Source organism: Canis lupus, chromosome 32, assembly GCF_048164855.1.
Source record: "Canis lupus baileyi chromosome 32, mCanLup2.hap1, whole genome shotgun sequence".
Taxonomy (NCBI): Eukaryota; Metazoa; Chordata; class Mammalia; order Carnivora; family Canidae; genus Canis; species Canis lupus.
Window position 1 is genome coordinate 42,688,864 of NC_132869.1, and position 19,985 is coordinate 42,708,848.

Consider the following 19,985-nt stretch of genomic DNA (forward strand, 5'->3'; position numbering starts at 1 on the left):
CTTGCGCCCTCTCGGGTCTTTGTTCCCTGCCTCTTCCTCCTGCTCCTCCTCCTCCTCCTCCTCCTCAGGCCCCCTGAAGGCTGCCCTCCAGCCCTGTGACCTTGTCCCCTGGGGCCAGTCTCCACCCGCCTCCGGCCTGGTCACCCGGCTCTGGCCAGCCTCTCGGGAAGGTGTCGGATCGCACAGATGCTGTGAGCACAGGCCGGGCCTCGCACGGCACCCAGCGTCCTCCGCTGTGGGACCCACACGCCCTTTGCCTGATGCTTGGGCCCCCAGGGATCGCACGCAGGCGGGAGCGGAGGGGCTGGCAGGAGGGAGTCACCGTTGGCCGCGGTGGCCCAGCAGCTGCGCCATCGGGGGACGGTGGATGAGATGCACACGCGGAGGTTGTAAACTGAGGCCACGTGAGCTCTGAACCCCCACGGTGGTCGCTGCCTCCACCCCCGTGTTTCTGCTCTTGCACCAGCGATCACTCTGCAACTTGCAGATCACACGTGAAGCACCTTGCGCCTCGGGGGTTGCCAGACGTGCGCCCTGTGCGTGTGTGCTGTTGGGGAGCCCCTGAGGCGCCCCTGCGTCATCTGGGTCCGGGAGGAAGGGCTGCCGCAGAGCCGGACGCGTCCACAGGGACACAGCTCTTCCACTGCAGCTGCCCGCCCGCCCGAGGGTCCTGGGGGCCGCCCTCCCCAGTGCCGGGCACACGCACTGGCTCCTTGGGGCTGCAGGGAAGGGGTTGGGGCCGCGGGGCTCGGGTGCTGTGGGTGCTCTGCTGGCGGCGGTGGCCCAGCGGGCCTCGGGATGCGGGTCGCCCTAGCCGGACTCCAGGTGACGCGGAGCACGAGCAGAGAAGGCTGGACACGCCGTTCCTCCCACGGGGTCACTTCAGGGGCATGGGGATCCCGTCTTGGGAAGTCCACCGGTGGGGCTCGCAAGAGCAGCCTCCTCTTCGGATAGAGCCCTCGGTGGCTGTGGGCCCGCAGACTGCCTCCAACCCAGACCCAGAGGATCTGGATCTTTCCTACCTGCAATGAGCTGGTACAAGCTGGTGTGTGGTGCCCGGGCTGTGAGTGTTCACGGCTCACCGCACCAGGCCACGAGTCGCCCTCCCTCCTCCTCCCCCTCCCTCTCCCCCTCCCTCCCCCTCCCCCTCCCTCTCCCCCTCCCCCTCCCCTCCCTGGAGCCTGTGCTGGAGGGACGGAGCCCTCACCCTTGGAGCCAAGGACTGCAGGCCACAGGCCGCCTGAGAGCAGCTCAAGGCCATGAGAGCTGAAACTTAAAAATGGGCTTTCACCGTGGGGGGCAGGAGGGCGTCGGTCGCCAAGATGCAGTCCTCCCAAACTCGCAGATCTCGGAAGGGACACAGGCGGCCTGGGCTCGATCCCCAGCCCCCCGACACCCCAGATGCCGCGTATTCGCAGAAGGTACGTGGAAGCCCCGGAAACGGATTGGGAGCAGCCGCGTGCCTGCTGCCCGCCCTCCACCTCCCTCACCCCAAGCACCTTGTCTCTCCAGCCCCTCCACGGCCCCCGCCCCTCTGCTCGGCCCCGGACACCCCAGAGGGCGACCCCGGCCCTTCCCGAGCTCCGGTGTTGCTGGCCTGGGCACTGCCCCAGGGAGCCCGGGGCAGCCGGGCGGGAGCACGACTGACGGCGGGTCGGACGCCCCACAGCCTCCCTCGGCCGTGTCGCCCCGTGGGGTGGCCCCAGTCCACCCATTTTCACTCAACGTGTCAAAGCCAGGATTTCGACCCCGATGTGTGCAGCTCCTGGCCAAGCGCCCCTCCCCGCAGCCCGTTCCTGCCACCCGCGCGGCCAGGACAGGGGCCAAGAGCCGCCTTCCTTCAGGGGCCCCGGGCTGGGCCAGGCCAGCAGGAGCTCCGCGCCGACTGCAGGGTCGAGGCCGGAGGGGGTGGAGGGGTGGAGGAGGTGGAGGGGGTGGCCGCCGAAAGGGCGCCAGGCCGCTGTGCCGGGGAACAGCCTGGGCGGGCGAGGCCGGGGTCTGGAACGGGCTGCCCTCCCCGGGAGGCCGAGGCCCATCCTACAGGCGAAGCAGGGACCTGTAGGCCTTCCCAGGCGGGGTGTCCCCCAGCCCTACAGGCGGCCGCCAGTGTCCCTCCCAGTACCCCCCATGGCTTCCAGGGATCTGTACCACGTCTCTCTCCTCTCTCGGCTCTCGTCCCTCCGTGAGCCCCGCTCTTTACAGGACGGGGCCGCCCCTGCGTCCGGAGCAAGGGGCTGCGAGGCGACCTCTGCTCAGCCGAACGCGGCGCCGCCGAGGCGATCCGAAGGAAACCGGGGGACAGAGGGTGTTGAGAGCGGCTGCCCGAGGCCCTGCTGGCTCGTCCCCGTCCCTGGACCTCCAGCCCAGGTCAGGCCACTTGGTCGTGCCCTGCAGGATGCCCCGGGGTGGGTCCCCGCAGGACGGGCTCCCCGGGGCCTGGTGGCTGGGGCGCTCGGAGCCGGCGGGGCGCGGGGTGAAGGGAGCTGCCCTCCCTGGAGAGCCAGCCCGGCAGCTCCCGGGGATCCGCCGAACCCCAAGATCACGGGGTCCGTGAGGTCCAGCCCGCCCCCCGCGAGGCCCGGGGCTGTCCTCAGGCACTTCCTCGCAGCCCAGGCCCCGCCGGCCTCCTGTCAGATGGCCCCACGCAGCCGAGGCTCTCGGGGTGACTCGGGCCGGCTCGGGGAGCCCCCGGGAGGCGCTGGCCTGGGCCCCTGGGCCTCTGCTCAGCTGGGAGGGGGCTGACGGGCCCGCCCCCCCGTTGGCCCCCCTCAGCCCGTGCCCCCGGGCCACAGCTGAGGAGAGCGAGCCCCGAGCAGGCGGGGAAGGCGCTGGGGGGCCGGGGGAGCGGGCGCAGAGGGCGCTGGGGGGCGAGGCCAGAGGGGCCCCCGCTCCGCCCACGGCCGAGGACAGGGCCACCCGATCGGCTGCCGTCCCCCTGACCTGGGCCGCGCCCCGATGGCGATGGCCGCAGGGCCTCCGCCGCCGCCCCACAGCCGAGGGTCTCCCCCCTTTCCTCGAGGAGGGAGGGCCCGCCGCCGGCCAGGCCAGCCAGGTGCTCCGAGGCCCGGTGCCCCCTCCGGCTGCACCTACACGCGGCACCTGCACCTGCACCTGCACCTGGCGGCCGTGGCCCCCGACGGCTGTGCCCCCCCCCAGCTCGGGCGCCGGGCCCCACGGAGGCGCAGTGGGCTCCTCCCCTGCCCCTACCTGCCGGGCGGCCGTGCCCCCGTCCGGATGGCCAGACATTGAAGTACGGAGCGGCGGGACCCGAGGGCCGGAGAGGAGCCTTCCCTTGGTCACAAAGGCCGCAGGGTCCCCAGATGCTCCAGGAGAATCAGACGAAAGCTCCCGGGGCGGCTGCGGCCTGCGCGCTCCCCGGATCACCCGGGAGGAGGCCTCGGCCAGAGAAGCCCAGAGAAGCCCAGGCTCGGTCGAGAGGCCGGTTGGGCCTCTGGGAAAGCTGGGGCGATAAACGCTGCGAGGTGGCCCTCAGGCGAATAGGGCCGCGGGACAACGTGGGCACCGAAAATGAAACCTGAATAGTATCGATAAGGATTTAACAGAGGATACGTCAGACGTGCCGGCATGGGAGGGAAGGTCTCCTTCAATAAAACATTCTGGTACAATCGGTTAGATATTGGGAAACTAAGTAACCTGCAGTCTGTGAACCAAGATAAGTCCAAACAGGTCAAGGGAAGAGCCTGGGCCGCAAAGGAAAGAAGAAAGAGGGGCGCCCGCGGGGCTCAGCGGTGGAGCATCTACCTCTGGCCCAGGGCGTGACCTCGGGGTCCCAGGATCGAGTCCCGCGTCGGGCTCCCTGCATGGAGCCTGCTTCTCCCTCTGCCTGTGTCTCTGCCTCTCTCTCTCTCTCTCTCTGTGTGTCTCATGAATAAATAAATAAATAAAATAAAATAAAATAAAATAAAGCCTGAAAACTAGAAAAAATGCTACGTCATTTTCTGTTCTATTTTTTTTTATGAAGGACTTTCTGAGTTGAGAAGCAATGTAGAGAAGGCGCCTGAGCCGGGAAGATCAACAGGCCGACTACACACAGACGGTAAACAGTCGTCCCCCCCCAAACCGCAAGAAGCAGATCGAAAAGTCAGAAAACCGTCTCGACAAATATAACGGACGTGGGGTTAAAATCCTTCGATGCGAAGGACTCCTACAAACCATTTGGAACAAAAGATGCCAATAGATAGGTGAGAACGGGGGGTCAAGGGAGAATCCAAATGCTTAAATTTTCTAGAAACGAGGCACGAGGACCTAAGGTGGCATAAGTAAAACCATTTGAACAGCCCTTTCTGATCATAAAAGTCTTGCCTGTTGATGGTGGGAAACCTGGCAAATAGCCGCCAGGTCGCCGCCCGGGAATGACACCCCGACGCTTGCTGCAGGTCCCGCAGGGGGTCCCTCCTCGGCCTTGTTGTTGTTTAATCAGCTTCCTGTCGGCACCACGTTCTCTGCCTTTTCAGACCCACCGAGGTCTTTGTACAGCTTCTCCGCTGCTGGGCAGGTGTGCGGGCTCCGACGGGGGAGCCCTTGCTCGGGGGGCCGCGCCGAGCCAGGCTGTCGGGCCAGCGGGGACCCAGGGGACGGGCCGTGCAGGGGGCCCCGCCTGGTGCAGCGAATCAGCGGAGCATCCCCGGAGCCCACCCCCGAGCCCACCCCGGCGGCCTCCCTGCCCGGTCGGGCCGCCTGGCCTCGGTCCCTGCGCCTCGCAGGCTCCCCTGGCGTGGGCTCCGCGGACGGACGCCGCCACCTGCGGGGGCCTCGCAGCCCAAAGTGTGTCCCCCGCTGCCCGCTGCCGTGCCCCGGGCTCAGCTCAAGCAGGAGCGGCAGAGGACCCGTCCAGGGCTTGGCACCCAACAAAGGCCCTGGGGGGTCAGGTCTCCCCTCATGAGACCAGAACTGTGGGCTTCCCAGCAGCTGCAGGGACTGCAGAAGGGCCCCTGGCGGTCCTCCACCTGGACCCGGCCCACGCGGCCAAGGGGGCGCACACATCACAGGCACAGACGGCCCCAAGCCTGTGCCCTCCCCCCCATCGCTCCCCGAGCTGCTCCTTGAATGGGCTGGGACAGACGGACGGACAGACAGATGGGGGAGGGGGCTGCGGAGGCTGCTGCTCCTCCGGCCCCGGGCCTCCCTGCCTCTGGCCTCCATCCGAGGCCGCGCTCCACCCTGCGCCTCGGCCTAACACAGGCTCCCGTCCCATGTACTTTCTTTTAGGGGAAGTCGTGGAATTATGTTCATGGAAACCTCGTGATTGAATCCGATTGTTTCTGATTGTGATACCTGTTGGTGGAGGGCGCTGGGCGTCCTGGATCCGCCGGCTTCCCCCCGCTTCCCCAGGAGGAGAGCTCCCGCTTCTTTCTTTCTGCCACGAATACGGTTTAAATTGATCTTTTGTGGGAATACGGTGACGAGGGGGCGCAGGGAGCAGAGCCTTCCCCTGGCTCTCTCGGCTCCTGCACGGCAGGTGGCGTGGGCGCGGGAGGTGTCCCTGGCCCACCTCCGTGATCTCCGCTTCTCCCTGGAAAAGAAAGAAGCTTTAGGTTCCGCAAACGGCCCCCGGTTCCCAGTGCGAGCCCCGCGGTCCCAGGGGCACGAGGGCGCTGCCTCCCGGGCACCGCGGGTGGGAGAGGCGGGACCTGCAGGCAGGCGGCGCAGGGGCCGGGCCGGGGCTCCGCAGGGCAGACGCGGGAAGCCCGGAGCCCGACGGGAAGCAGCGCGGCCGGGCCACACAGCATGGCTCTGGGACGGTGCCGCCGCCAGCCGAGGGGTCCCACCTGCTAACAGACTCAGTTTGCTTCCCCCAAGACTGTGAGTCGGCCCTGGCTGAGGTGTGCGGGCAGGACGGGTCCAGGGTCCTCGCGGAGGCCGCACGCCCGTGGCGGAGACGGCTGGTAAACGGGGGGCAGCAGCGGCGCCCGCAGCACTCAGAAGGCATCGAGGGGCCGACACGTGGCCCTGGGGGGAGGGAGGGCCGCATGGGGGCCTTCAAGAGGAGGTGTGCCCGCACCGGGGTTTTGAAGGCCAAACAGGAGTTCGCCGGGCAAAGTGTGGAGAAGGCCTCCCGGACCGAGGTGGCTGCGTGAGCAAGGCCAAGGTCACTCCGGGGCACGTGGGGGCCCCGGGGAGCCGGGAGGCGGCGGCGTGCAGGTGCTCACTGTGGCAGAGCCCCTCGGGGCTGCGGGGACGCAGGGACAGCCGGCCAGGGCGGCTGGAGCCCCCAGGAGGGCAGGGCCGGGTTCTAGACACGGTCGGGACCTGGGGTCCAGCGTCCCTGGCGGGCAGCGCCCGGAGGTCAGCTCTGCCAGCAGGGCCCCGGGGAAGCGCTGGGGGCCGGTCCGGACAAGCCCCTGGTGCCATGAGCTCCCCACGCCCAGCTCCCCGCCCGCGCCGCTCCCCAGCTGCCCACCTGCCGGGCCCGCGCGGAGCCCACGTCCACGCGACTGCGGCTCCCGGCCGCTGCCCCCCGCGAGCGCTCCCCCTTCACACAGGCCTCCGCGGGCTCTTGACCGAGTCTCCATCTTCAAAATGTATTTACTCATGAGACAGAGAGAGGCAGAGGGAGAAGCAGCCTCCCCGCGGGGACCCCGACGCGGGACTCGATCCCGGGACCCCAGGATCACGCCCTGAGCCCCCCGCGCCCCACATTCTCCACTTCAGCAGGCACCGGAGGGGTCGGAGGGCCGTCCAGGCAGCAGAGGCCCCTCCCAGGAGCAGCCGGCGGCACCTTTGCTCCCCCGGTCAGCGCCCAGGGCCTCGGGGGCAGACGGACCTGCCTCTCCGTGGGACACGGGGGTCCGAGGTCACCGCGCCCCAGGCCTGCCACCCGGGAGCCGAGCTGGGGGGGGACTCGATCCTCGGCCTCGGAGACCCCACGGGCGGTGTCTTCACAGGGAGCCCGACGCTGCCCCCCTGCCCCGCCCCGCCCAGCGCACCTGCCACCCCCCCTCCATCCGCTCCCCCACCCCCCCCCGCACACCTGCCTCCCCTCCACCCGCCCCCCTTGTGCACCTGCGGCCCCCCCTCCACCCCACTGCTTGGGGCACCCGTCCCCGCACCCGCCCCGACTCGCTCACCTGCAGGCCCTGTGCCATTTGCGGAGAGAAAGAAAGAACAAGGGGAAGGGCTCTTCAGCAACAGCGGGAACAGCAGAGCAACGCCCTGGACACATGAACATCCTGAGAGGCTTCTAGAAGCTGGGGGCCGACGAGCACAGAATGAGAAGCCCGTGGGCGTCAGGGTCTGCGACCCAGCAGGCACAGACTAGGGGCCGGTTCCCCCACCAGAACCCGCCCCCCCGCCCCGGGGCAGCTGGGGAGGCCGCAGGAGCTGCACGTAGGCCGCCTTGGTCCTCAGAGCCGACTGCACCGGGGCTGCGGGGGGGGGGGGGGGGGGGGGCAGGGCTAGGCCCCAGCGGGGCACCACCCGCCCTCCCAGAAGCTTCCCCACTCCGCTGGCTGTCACAGCCTCACCCCTTAGGAGACCCTGAGGTCCCATTAGGAGGAGGTGTAGGGCTGGGCAGGGGGGACGGGTGGCATGGCCTCGCCGCCTCGCGGTGGACGCAGCTCCCCATGAGACCCAGGACACGGGACGCAAGGATTCCTCCGTCTCTACGTGGCCATTTGCCCTCAGCTCATGCTCTTGGAAGAGCATTTCCTGTCCACACCCCTTCCACCAAGGCTCGAATTAGGTCAAGAAACCCTGTGTGCTACATTCTGCTCTTGACCTTCACAACACGCCTTCCCTAATTCAAGGCTCTGAAAAGTCCTGCAGTAACTTTATTGCGTAAAATACATTCGGTGGAGTTGCAGGTGTTGTGTGCAGCTGAATGAATTTTGACAAAAGAAGAGCACAGCCGTGTAACTTAGAGTCATACCAAGATTTAGAACATTCTCATTACCCCAGAAGGTTCCCTCACGCCCCTTTGCCGTCATTCCCCGTCCCTAGCCCGGAAGCAACCACTTTATGACCAGTAAACAGCGCACGGATGTGCCGGTCCGAGGGCTTCACGAGCACGGATGCGTACACGGCCTCTGCTCGTGCGTCTGGCCTCTTTCACTCAGCGTAATAATCGCAAAATGCACCCACGTGGCCACATCTGTCCATAGTCCGTGTCTTTTCACTGTTGATTATGTTCCCTGGTCCACTCTGTAAACATACTTATTACAGTTTGCTGACCTGTTTTTATTCTCGTAGATATGTGGGGTTTTCCGATTTTTTGCTTGAACCAAGCTGCTACGGACGCTTCTCTACGAGACGTTGAGCACACGGTCTGCAGTTGTGGGGTGATTACACCACGGCCCGGACCCGCGGGTTTATGCAAACTGCCGACTGCTGTCCCAAGTGGCAGTTCACACTTCGGCCGCGAACGTGCGACGTTGTGCTGCTCCGCGCCCTCGCGTCACCTGGGGCTGTTTCCGCAGTAACTTCTTAATTTTTGGTTTAACCCCTCACTTCTCACCACTGGACTCTCGTTCCCCCTGCAAGCCTTATCTCTGTCCCCGCGGAACTGGTGTGCCCGGGATTCGCCACGGATCTGAGGGTTGGGACCTTCACTTACAAACAGGACAGATGCCACCGTCAGCCACAGCGCCCGGTCACCCGAGCGCGGAGAGAGGCTCAGAGGTGGGGACCGAGGTAGGACGTCCGAGGAAAGATCTGCAGGGAAAAGGACTGAGCTCAACGGGGAGCTTGGTGACAGTCCCCCTGGGGAGGAGGCTGTGGGTGGCCCTCGGAATGGCCCAGACACGGCTTGGGTCCTGAGCGCGTGCACCCCGCGGCGTCCCCCCGCAAAGGGGGTTCTCCATGGCCAGGCCCCCGGGGCGAGTGGCTATCCAGTAGCTTCTGTCCCCAGCTGCCCCTGCTCTCGGAAGTGGGTGGCTCAGGTCCCCAGCAGCGGCCACTGCCCTGCAATTGCACACCCGGAGGCCCCCCTGGGGTATGACCCCGGCCGCCCTCGGCCCCCTGAGGGCACGTAGTAAGCGCCCCTGCAGGAGCCCCGCAGCCCTGCCTCTGCCCCAGGAGCTCACTTTCCAGCTAAAAAGCCAAAGCAGCCCAAGTGAAGCGATGGGCAGCGGCCACGGGACACGGGCTCATCCTGTGCCCGGACACCAGGGCTGGCGGAGGCGAGCAGCCCATGGACGGACCAGCTGCAGCACGCGGGGGGCAGCGCCTCATGAGCCGGGGCGCTGTCCCCCAAGACCAGGTATATGAACACAAGTAACCAATGGATAGCGACCGGTTTTGGTATTTGTCACCATCGAGCCAAATAACCCACTTTCCAAAAAATGTGCTTCTCGTTCCTGAACCGGCCCTACACCTGCTGCTCTCGGGGTTTGAGACCAAGGGAGGGAAGCTTCGCCTGGGGGCACACACTGGCTCCGCTGAGCGGGGCGTTCCCAGTGCCAGCCGGCCATCGGGGCTCTCCACGCCACTGGATGAACAGGCCAAGGGAGGTCACAGGGCGGCGGGAATGACCGATTGAGATCTGTCCTGTCCGATTCTGTAGCCACCTGTGGCTGTTCTAAATTAATTTAAATTAAGCAAAATCAGAAATTCAGTTCTTCAGCGCCCCAAGCCACATGTCGGGCGTTAGTGTCTGCATGGGACTGTGGGCCGCCGTAGGAGGCTGTGACATGAGGCTGTGGCCTACAGGATTCCGCAGAGCAGGTGCAGACCGTTGCTTCCCCGCACAAAGGTGCATTAGACGGCGCGGGCCTCGACCGCCCAAGGCTGATAGGAGGCCACGGTGGTGGGGCAGGAAGAGGAGGCTGCCGCCCGCTCCCGCTGGCAGTGCTGTGAGCGGTGGTCAACGTGGAAGGGAGGCTACGGCAAACACTTGGGCAGGACACCAGGCTCAGACCCCTCCAGGACAGAGGTCCGGGGCACCTCCCTGGGGAAAGAAGCCCCGCCAGCTGACGTGGTGGCCGAAGGCAAAGTCAGCGTGGAATAGATGGTAGTGGACAGAGGTCAGACACCCTGGCCAAGGCATGGAGCCCCTCATTCCCTCCCTATAGTTTCTCCCTTGCTCAGCCGTGTGTATATTCATCTATTTTAATGAATTTCTCTTAGATTTCTCTTTATTTCTTAAAAGGTTTTATTGGTTTATTTATTATTCATTCATTTATTCATTCATTCATTCATTCATTCATGAAAGACACAGAGAGAGGCGGAGACACAGGCAGAGGGAGAAGCAGGCTCCATGCAGGGAGCCCGACGCGGGACTCGATCCTGGGACCCGGGGGTCACGCCCTGGGCTGGAGGTGGTGCTAAACCGCTGAGCCTCCTAGGGATCCCCCAATTATATATATTGTTTGCAGAACACTGAGATAGGATTGGGACAGAATCGGAGAAGGAATGGACCTTGCCCCCAAAATCTCAGACTTGGAGTTGTATAGAGTAAGTGGCAAAAGAATGAAGATATTTTCATTTTGTTAGGAAGTGACTTTAGGGGATGCCTGGGGGGGCTCAGCGGTTCAGAGCCTGCCTTTGGCTCAGGGCGTGACCCCGGGGTCCCGGGATGGAGTCCCACGTCGGGCTCCCTGCATGGAGCCTGCTTCTCCCTCTGCCTGTGTCTCTGCCTCTCTCTCTCTCTCAAGGAAAAGAAAGAAAAGAAGGAAGGAAGGAAGGAAGGAAGGAAGGAAGGAAGGAAGGAAGGAAGGAAGGAAGGAAGGAAGGAAGGAAGGAAGGAAGAAAGAAAGAAAGAGAAAGAGAGAAAGAAAGAAAGAAAATCTTTGAAAAAGAGCGAGAGTGGAAAAGATAATTTGATGTTTCCTAAAAGGGTATAGAAAGCTCTTTCCTGGTGTGGTTGGCCAATTTGTAATTCCATTATTAATAGTTTAGAAGAGCTCAGCTTCATAACTTACTGGTAAAGTCAGTTATTTCCAGGATTGTCGCCAAATTGGTGGAATCCCCTATCAAATACCTTTTGTAAGTGAGCCGTGAGATTGCAGGGTGAGGACGGATCTTAAATATTTGGAATTGACAGCTCGTTAAGCAGAGCAATTCCGAAGCCTTCTTAAATGCCTGCTACATTGCTTTTAGCTCCCTAATTGTGTAATAAAATTACTCTTACGCTATGTACACTGTGGTTGTTGATGAGTGTGTGTGGGCGTCTCGTCACCGGAACACTCGCTCCTCCGGGCCACCTTGCTGTGTTGGTAGAAATTCCACGTGTCATTTCATCCGGAGCTACCGGACCTCAGCGGGACGGGATGCATCAGCGACCCCGAGATGCGATTCCGTCTAATGAGATGCATAGAACATGCAATTTCACACCGAAGTGCCTCCTGCTTCTCCAGTACTCGAGCCTACAAACAATGGGATTCGACGGACTTAATGTTGCATGAATCCCGTAAAGAGAAACCGTATGTGTGACGCACTCACCGTTGTACCCGCGGCCTTGTTCTTTGACAGGAGCATATTCCCTGAGCGGTGACACCTCCATTCCGACCGGGCATCCCCGAGACATGGTCCACGTCCTGCGGGGGGTCTTTCACGGGCCCACGCGGGCTCCCTCCACTTCACCCCTTGTTTCTCCGCCACAACTCGCCAGTACCAGGTGCTGCCACATCCACGTGTGACCTTCCGGGCGGTGGCAGTGGGCGAGTCGGCGGGCGGGCGTCGTGGGCAGGAGTCGGGAGTGACCTCGAACCACGGAACCGCATCAGCCACACAGATGTGTCCTCGCTCCAGCCTCCCCTCCGCCAGAGCCCAGTCGTCGGTGCCGTCCGCGCCATCCAACGTGAAGGCGGCGGGAAGCTGCAGGGAGGGACACGCGGTCTTCGCGGAGGCCTCGCTTCCCTGGGTGTTAGAGCAACGGAGCGCGAGCGTCTGCCCGGGCTCTGGCGAAGGCCCTGCCGGTGTCTGCCACCACCGGGTGTCGCCGGGGCGCCAGGGAACGGCCCTCGTAGCCGTCGTCCTCAGGAAAGCGTCAGCCCGGCCCTCGGCGCCCCCTGCTCACCCGCGCTCACCCCCTCTTCCACGACGACCGGGAAGCGCGGCTGTTCCCAGGCCACAGGTGAGAGGCGGGGGCCCAGGAAGAAGGGCTCCGGGCCGGGTCGCACGGCCTCGCCGTCTCACTGACCCCCTGGTCCTTCCCACAGGACGAGGAGGGGGCCGCGCTCCCGCCACCCACAGCCCAGCCGGCGACGCATCCGGAGGCCTGTGAGCCCGCCTGGCTCGGCAGTCTGCGAGGACCGCTGTCCCCGTTCCCTGCTGGAGGACGCTGCGGCTCACTGGAGGTCATAGGGTCTACGGCCCAAGCAGGTCGCTCCAGGAGGCCCTCCAAAGCCCGTATCCCCGCCGGCTTCGTGCTCTTTAATGCACTTTGCTCTCCCCCCCTTTAGAGATCAAAGGACCCCGGAGCATCACCTGGTCCCATCCCCTGGTGCCACACGTGAGAAGCTGAAGCCCGGAGACGGGGTCGGACTCCTAACCCAGCTGTCCAGTCTCTCCCTCCCCCACCTCGCGGGAGCCTTCCTCTGCTGCCCCGTGTGTGGGGGACACCCCACTGCAGGCCGGATCTTTGCCCCGACCCCCGAGTGACCCATGCAGCAACAGCTTGTGCCATAGAAATCTGTCACCGTCTTCCTGCCCAAAGCCCTCTTCTCAGGAAGCCTCCAGCCACAGGCCCCGCTGAAGAGGGAGGAGGGTCGTAGGCAGCCTTGTGAGTCCTGAGCGGCCCCACCCCGTGGCCTCGCGGATGAGGAGGCCAACCCAGACGGATAGACTGAGGCCGTCTGGGCAGGAGCCAGAGCAATGGCAAAGGAGCCCAGATGGGTGCAAACGCAGAGAGAGCCCCGGGACAGAAAGGCGGAGGCACAGAAAAGAGACTGGGGACCCCAGACAGAGCCTCTGCCCTATGAGTTTACCAATCCCATGATTCCTAGCAGTACCTGGGCCCACGTTATTTTTCTGCATGATACACTAGCACAGTCCCCACAGTGAATTCCGTGGGTGGGCATTTGTACCAGGCGACTCAGACGTTATAGGGCAGCCCGGGTGGCTCAGCGGTTGACCGTCTGCCTTGGGCTCAGGTCATGACCCCTGGGGTCCCAGGATCGAGTCCTGCATCAGGCTCCCTGCATGGAGCCTGCTTCTCCCTCTGCCTGTGTCTCTGCCTCTATCTCTCTCTCTGTGCGTCTCAAGAATAAATAAAATCTTTTTTTAAAAAAAAGACATTATAGAATTATTTTTTTAAACAAGTTTAATGAGTGATACAGTCGTATGCTATTAACTCATGTGGAATTTAAGAAACAAAACAAATGATCGAAGGGGGGAAAGAGAGAAACACACCAAGAATCAGATTCTTTTTTTTTTTTTTTTTAAGGTTTTCTGTATTTGAGAGACAGTGCACATGAGCAGGGGTGCGGCCCAGGGAGAGTGAGGCGGCTGAGCGGGAGCCTGGCAGGGCTCCATCCCAGGACTCTGGGGTCATGACCTGAGCCAAAGGCAGACACTTAACCAATTGGGCCCCATTTCTCTTAACTACAGAGAACAATCTGGTCGTTGGGAGAGGGGTGGGGGTGGGGGATTAAGGAGGGTGAGGTGCGATCATGATGGGTGATGTATGGAAGTGCTGAATCTATACACTGTACACCTGAAACTAATACCACACTGTACATTTACTAACCGGAATTTAAATAAAAACTGTAAAAGAGAATTTTTAAAAAGTAGCGCGCCATGTCCATTTCTCTGCATCTTGTTTTCTTTCACTGAACAGTCCTGGACATCATTCCTGCCATAAGGTGATGCTTTTTTTTTTTTTACAACCAAAGTCCACGGTTCATGTTTGGGGTTCAGTGGGCCCCACCGAGGGGTGAGATGGGACCCAGAGGCCTGTGGCTTCATGTAGGACCAAGGAGGGGCTGCACCAGGTGTCTGGGCCCCTTAGCTGCTGGGGAGCAAAGCGGTGGGGAGGCTTGGACCGGCGTCTGCGGGAGAGGGCGGCCGGCGGGGCCCGGGCAGGTCTGAGCCGTCAGGTCTCCCCGAGGCCTGCTGCCCCCGGCCGTCTTGCTCTCCCCCACGACGTTCAGAACTAGCTCTCCCAAGTCCTCGGATCATTCTGTTCCCCGCTAAGTCAGCCGGAGAGACCCAGAAGCCGCCCGGCCTCCCTGCCCCTGGCTTCCAGGCCGCTCAGTGCACCCCCTCCGTCCTTTCTGCCCCCTGCCCCCCCCCACACCTGCCCCTGGAATCCCCCTCCCACACGTCTCCATCCTAGTCTTCTGCTAATTGCTGTTGTCGAACTTTCCCTGCTCGAACACTCACTTGCACCGAAGTTCATGCCTTTTCTTCACTTTCCAGCTGGCCGGGCGTCGTGCCCCCGATTTACTGGGGCGCCCCCCAGGACCCCCAGAGTGCCTCTGTCTTCTCCGCCCTGCCCCCCTTCCTTCTTTTTGTAGATGCCTTGTTTAGCTTATGCGGCTGTTCAGTCGGGCCAGGACGTCGTTCCCACGGAGGACTTTGTGCTTCTGGCTCTGGTCGGGCGCCCGGAGTTGGCCCGACTGCGTGTCTCTACCTGACCCGAGCGAGTATTTCGTCTGAGCGCCCGTGCCCCGTGGGCCGCAGGACGGCCTGGGAGCCCCTGCTCCGCGCCCTCCTTCCACCGGGAGACACTGCCTGGAGCCTCCTGTCCGTGGGCCCCGGGCTGGGCAGGGCCGTGCGTGCCAACAGGCTGTCCCCTCCCCCGGGGCCCCCAGTGTGTTCTGGAAGGCAAGTCGTGCACAAGGACAATCGGGGCCACGGGCTGTATTCTCGGTGAGACTTCACCCCATCTGGTAACTAGGAAGCATTTTCTGAGCAGCCACTATGTGCCGGGAATTGGACTCCTACTGCCCTTCACTTTTGTTGCCTCATTTCATCTTGACAACCACTCGCAAGTTGGGAGTCGTTAACCTTACTCTACAGATGAGGAAACTGAGGCCCAGAGACGGTGATGAACTTCACAAGGTGACATTGGAGGTGCAGAGTCAGGATCTGATTCCAGGACAGCCTGACCCCAAGGCTAGGTCGCTTCCCCGGCTGGGGCTCTGACAGCAAAAAGGGGCAGCTTTCACGTGGGCTCCTCACATCGTGTCTTTCCTACCCTTGGGGCTGTGGGACAGACCTGGGCCCACGGGCGGGGGGCGGCGCGGGGAGCCTGCCTGTTGGCCTGAGCGTGCACAAGGACCCAGCTAGCAGGGACAGAAGATCCTATGGGAGTAGATGAGGCCTTCCTCGCCTTCCGGTGCACCAGCTCTTCACCTGTGTGGGACCGAGATACCGCAAGAACCACATCAGAGCTGCTCCCGGCCCAGAAGGAGCCGTACTGTTTGAATCAACTGAGGTCTTCCTACATGGGCTTGGGGTAAAGAGACGCTAGAAAGAGTCCTTTCTCCTAAGAGCTCCTAGCACAGTCCATCCCAAGCCAATATGGCAAGTGGCTTGACTGCAGGATGCCTGGCGGGGAGCGGGGGTAGGGGCTGTCGGTGCTCTGCAGGAGGATTCCACCCACCTTGAGGGAATCCTGCTTAGAGGGGCCCCTGGGTGGCTCAGCTAAGCATCCACCTTCAGCTCAGGTCATGATCCCGGGGGCCTAGGACAGAGCCCCACGTGGGGCTCCCCGCTCAGCAGGGAGTCTGCTTCTCCCTCTCCCTCTGCTTGTGCTCGCTCACTCTCTCTCTCTCAAATAAAATAATAAATAAAATCTTTTAAAAAAATTATTCTTGGAGGTGATAACTGAGCTGAATCATAAAGGATGAGCAGGGTCCTTCAAGGTCAAGGCAGGTGAGTGAAGGCATTCCAGCCCAGGGTTGTGACATGTCTAAAGGCCAGGAGGGGAGAGGGGCAGGGCGGTTTTGGAGAGCAATAAATAATAGTTCGGGATGGCCACAGCCTGTGCCAGGGGCTTTGTTACAAAAGATCATGTAGCTAAGCTGGGAGTTTGGTCCCTATTCAGCAGATAAAGAGAATGATTAAAATCTTTGAAATGGGGGGATCCCGGGTGGCTCAGCAGTTTAGTGCCTACCTTCGGCCCAGGGTGTGATCGAGTCCCCCCCTCGGGCTCCCTGCATGGAGCCTGCTTCTCCCTCTGCCTGTGTCTCTGCCTCTCTCTCTCTCTCTCTCTCTCTCTCTCTGTCTCTCATGAATAAATAAATAAAATATTTAAAAGAAAGAAAGAGAAAGAAAGAAAGAAAGAAAGAAAGAAAGAAAGAAAGAAAGAGAAAGAAAGAAAGAAAGAAAGAAAGAAAGAAAGAAAGAAAGAAAGAAAGAAAGAAAGAAAGAAAGAAAGAAAGAAAAAGAAAGAGAGAAAGAGAGAAAGAAAGAAAGAAGAAAGAAAGAAAGAAAGAAAGAAAGAAAGAAAGAAAGAAAGAAAGAAAGAAAGAAAGAAAGAAAATCATTCCAGGGGATGTCTTATTTTAAATGGTGCCTGGAGAGCAGCCCCTATTATAGCCGCCTGCACTTTCGCCCATACACACAAAGAAAACACAAAAATGCACAACAATTCTGAAAATCAAAACTGACAATCAATTATGAGAATCTGAAAGACAAAGCAATTGCCTGCCTGGGCCTCAACTAGGAAACAAAGCAATGCACTCATGTGAATAAAGATGGACATATACTTAATCCTCTTTGCCATCCAGAGACCCCAAATATTTAACAACTAGAAAACACAACTGCCCTTTTGCTGTAAATGGGCTGCTTTTTTGAGGTAGCCGGTGCAGTATTCTCAAATTTCCATCCCTTAAAATATATATATATATATTTATTTTTATTTGAGAGAGAGAGAACACAAGTGGGAGGCGCAGAGGGAGAGAAAGAGAGAATCCTAAGCAGACTCCATGCCAAGTATGCAGCCCGATGTGGGGCTTGATCTCATGACCCCGAGATCAGGTCCTGAATTGAAACCAAGAGTCAGCTGCTTAACCGACTGCACCACCCCTGTACCCTCTTTTGGAAAGATTTTATTTTTAAGTAATCACTACACCCAATATGGGGCTTGAACTCACAACCGCAAGATCAGGAGTCACATGCTCCAGTGACTGAGCTGTCCAGGCACCGCATCAAATTCCTGTCCTTGTATCCACCTTTTTGCAACTAAATGAGGCTGCGATCCCAAAATAACAAAAGGGGAGCCTACGAGGGCTGTCACTAACCATCTGGAAGGTGAAGAATCTCAAGGCAAAGCACTGAGGTAGGAGGAGAGAAGGAAGGGAGACCTGGTAATGATGCATATGATGATACGCAGTTTTTCATAACCTCCGCTGATTCAGAATGTCAGAGAGACCAGACAACAGGAACAGAAGATGACCCCCCACTTACGGAGGAAGAAGTTAGAAAAATAAAACAGAAACCTAAGCCCAAGTAGAAAGGAAATGATAACAAAAATGAGTCAAATGGGAAGACAAAAAATTTATTCATTTTTATCAAAGCAGAGGGGTCCCCTGTCTATAAACAAAAATCGGTAGTACTTCTACTAACCACCTGCAATTAGCCGAATTCAAAATCGATGCCATTTACAATGACAGCAAAAAAGCCACAAATATCTAGGACCACATCTAGTGGAGGGTGTACAAGACCACATACTTCACTACGGAGAGAGGTTGAAGAAAACCTAAATCAAGGGAGGAAGGGTACACCATGTTTATAGCTTGAAGGACGAAGAATATTCACACCAACACTCTTCTAAATTGCCTAAACTGGAAACAACTCAAATGTTCCTGAATAATGCAATGCACAAATCCATCATGATTTAATCATACCATCGACTGTGTTCAGCAATGAAAATGAATAAACTTCTGTCTCATGCAACAACCCAGATGGATTCCATGAACATAATATGGAAAAGTATGCACTGCGTGATTTTATTTATAAAATTTTCAGAAAAAAAATTAAAAATTAAAAAAAAAAAAACTTTAAAAAATTCAGAAACCGGGGGCCTGGGTGGCTCGGTTGGTTGGGAGTGCAGCTCTTGGTTTTGGCTCGGTGGCAGTCGCAGGGTCGTGGGACCGCACTCATCGCAGTCTGCTGGATTCTCTCCCTCTCCCCCTCTCCCGGTTCATGAGCCCACTCTCTCTTAAATAAATACAACAAATCATTTTTTAAAATGTTCAAAAACAGACAAAACTCATCTATGGTATTAGACATCTGGATAGTGAAGACAATGACCAACAGGGGCTAGGGGAGATCTCGGATGTTGGTCATCGGTTTCTTGACCTGGCGGTGGCTTCACCAGTACGTTCACGTCGGCACAACCAAATTGTGAATTTATGGTTTGTGTACTTTTCTGTTTTTGTTTTAATTAGTAAAAATTTTAATTAAAAAGGGATAACTTAGGAAATGGGAAATTGTGATATAAAGGACCTAAAAGTCTTCTCGAATTCCGTGATCCAGATGAATTCTACGTCATGTGTGCACACTGCAGCACCACAAGAAAGCCGAGCACTTTATAGTTATTCACCTATTTAGGTCTCTGTGATTAAATAGTCTCCCATGGGGAATCCCTGGGTGGCGCAGCGGTTTGGCGCCTGCCTTTGGCCCAGGGCGCGATCCTGGGGACCCGGGATCGAATCCCATGTCGGGCTCCCGGTGCATGGAGCCTGCTTCTCCCTCTGCCTGTGTCTCTGCCTCTCTCTCTCTCTCACTGTGTGCCTATCATAAATAAATAAAAAAAATAGTTAAAATGTTAATAAATAAATAAATAAATAGTGTCCCATGTATTAAACATGTATCATCTTATCATCCACCCACCCACTCTCATTTTGAAGATAGTTGCAAAAATCTGGGAAAAAAATCAGCAAATGTCATTTCTCATTTTAAAGATGAGAAAACGGAATAAATGAATTTAATTTCCCCAAAGTCACAAAACAGCTAAAGAGTAAGGACCAAAGAGTGAGGCCTCACAAGTCCCGTCCCAGGGCTCCCGGTCTGTCCCACCGAGTGGGCCTCCCAGCTCCACGCCTCCCCCAGGCCCCGGAACCGTGTCTCTCGAGCTGTGTAATTCATTCTGCAGTTCACGTGGTGTCCTTGCCGCGTTGGATGACACTGAAAACAGTAGTGGATCCTATTGTGTTTCAGGACTTGCCAGCAATGGACAAACTTTTTAAGAGCTTGGATCTCTGTGCCAGGAAAATTGCTGAACAAAATGTCTTCTGTATTTTTGTCACTAGAAGCAGAGTTGTGAAGGGCAGCATCATACGCATGTTCGCTGCCAAGAAACTTGCATAATGATTTTCTGCATCTTTAAAGCCCGGAATCTATTAAGGTTTTTTAATTGGTATTGAGTAATACGCCACATGCACGGCAGATATTATCCACAGTCATCCCCAGACTCCCCTTGGTACCATCTTTTATCTGGAACAGTTAAAATTGCTCAGTTAACTGTGCGTAATAATCAGTGTATTCTCAGCTATGTAAAAATGGAGAAAAAATTTTTTAGGAAATACACCAAATTATGAACAGTAGCTATCCTTGGGTTGTAGCTTTTTTGCAGGGGTTCTTATTTTCTGGTATCCTCAAATTTTCTACAATGAACATATGTCATCTTTTGAATCATACAATTTTTTTAGAGGTGGGGGAGGGGCGGAGGGCGACAGAGACTCTTTAGCAGGCTCCACACCCAGCACGGAGCCAGCTTGGCGCTTGATCTTACAACCCTGAGATTATGACCTGAGCCGAAATCAAGATGTTTAATCGACTGAGCCACCAGGTGCCCTGAATCATACAATTTTAAAATCACCTTAGAGTATATAAAATTTTATGTGATCATATAATTGTAATCATGTCAAAAATATGTATATAGTAAAAGACTGGAAGAAGTTATTAATAGTAATCTTTATCTGGATGTAGATCAATAAGTTTTTCTCTTCCTTCCGCTTTTTAAAACTTTACAATTTTTCTGTAACAATCATTGTTAAGGGCAGCCCGGGTGGCTCAGCGGTTTAGCACCTGCCTTTAGCACGGGGCCTGATCCTGGAGACCGGGATCGAGCCCCA

The 19,985-nt window shown here is 58.5% G+C and overlaps 1 protein-coding gene across 1 annotated transcript; it reads left to right on the forward strand.

Moving 5' to 3' along the window:
• The first annotated feature begins 37 nt into the window (after positions 1-37).
• On the forward strand, positions 38-6,948 carry LOC140623351 (uncharacterized). Its single transcript, XM_072809811.1, has 3 exons — positions 38-2,367; positions 3,983-4,202; positions 5,230-6,948. Exon 1 carries the CDS (start codon positions 1,323-1,325, stop codon positions 2,184-2,186), a length of 864 nt encoding a protein of 287 aa, XP_072665912.1. The 5' UTR covers positions 38-1,322; the 3' UTR covers positions 2,187-2,367; positions 3,983-4,202; positions 5,230-6,948.
• The last annotated feature ends 13,037 nt before the right edge of the window (positions 6,949-19,985 follow it).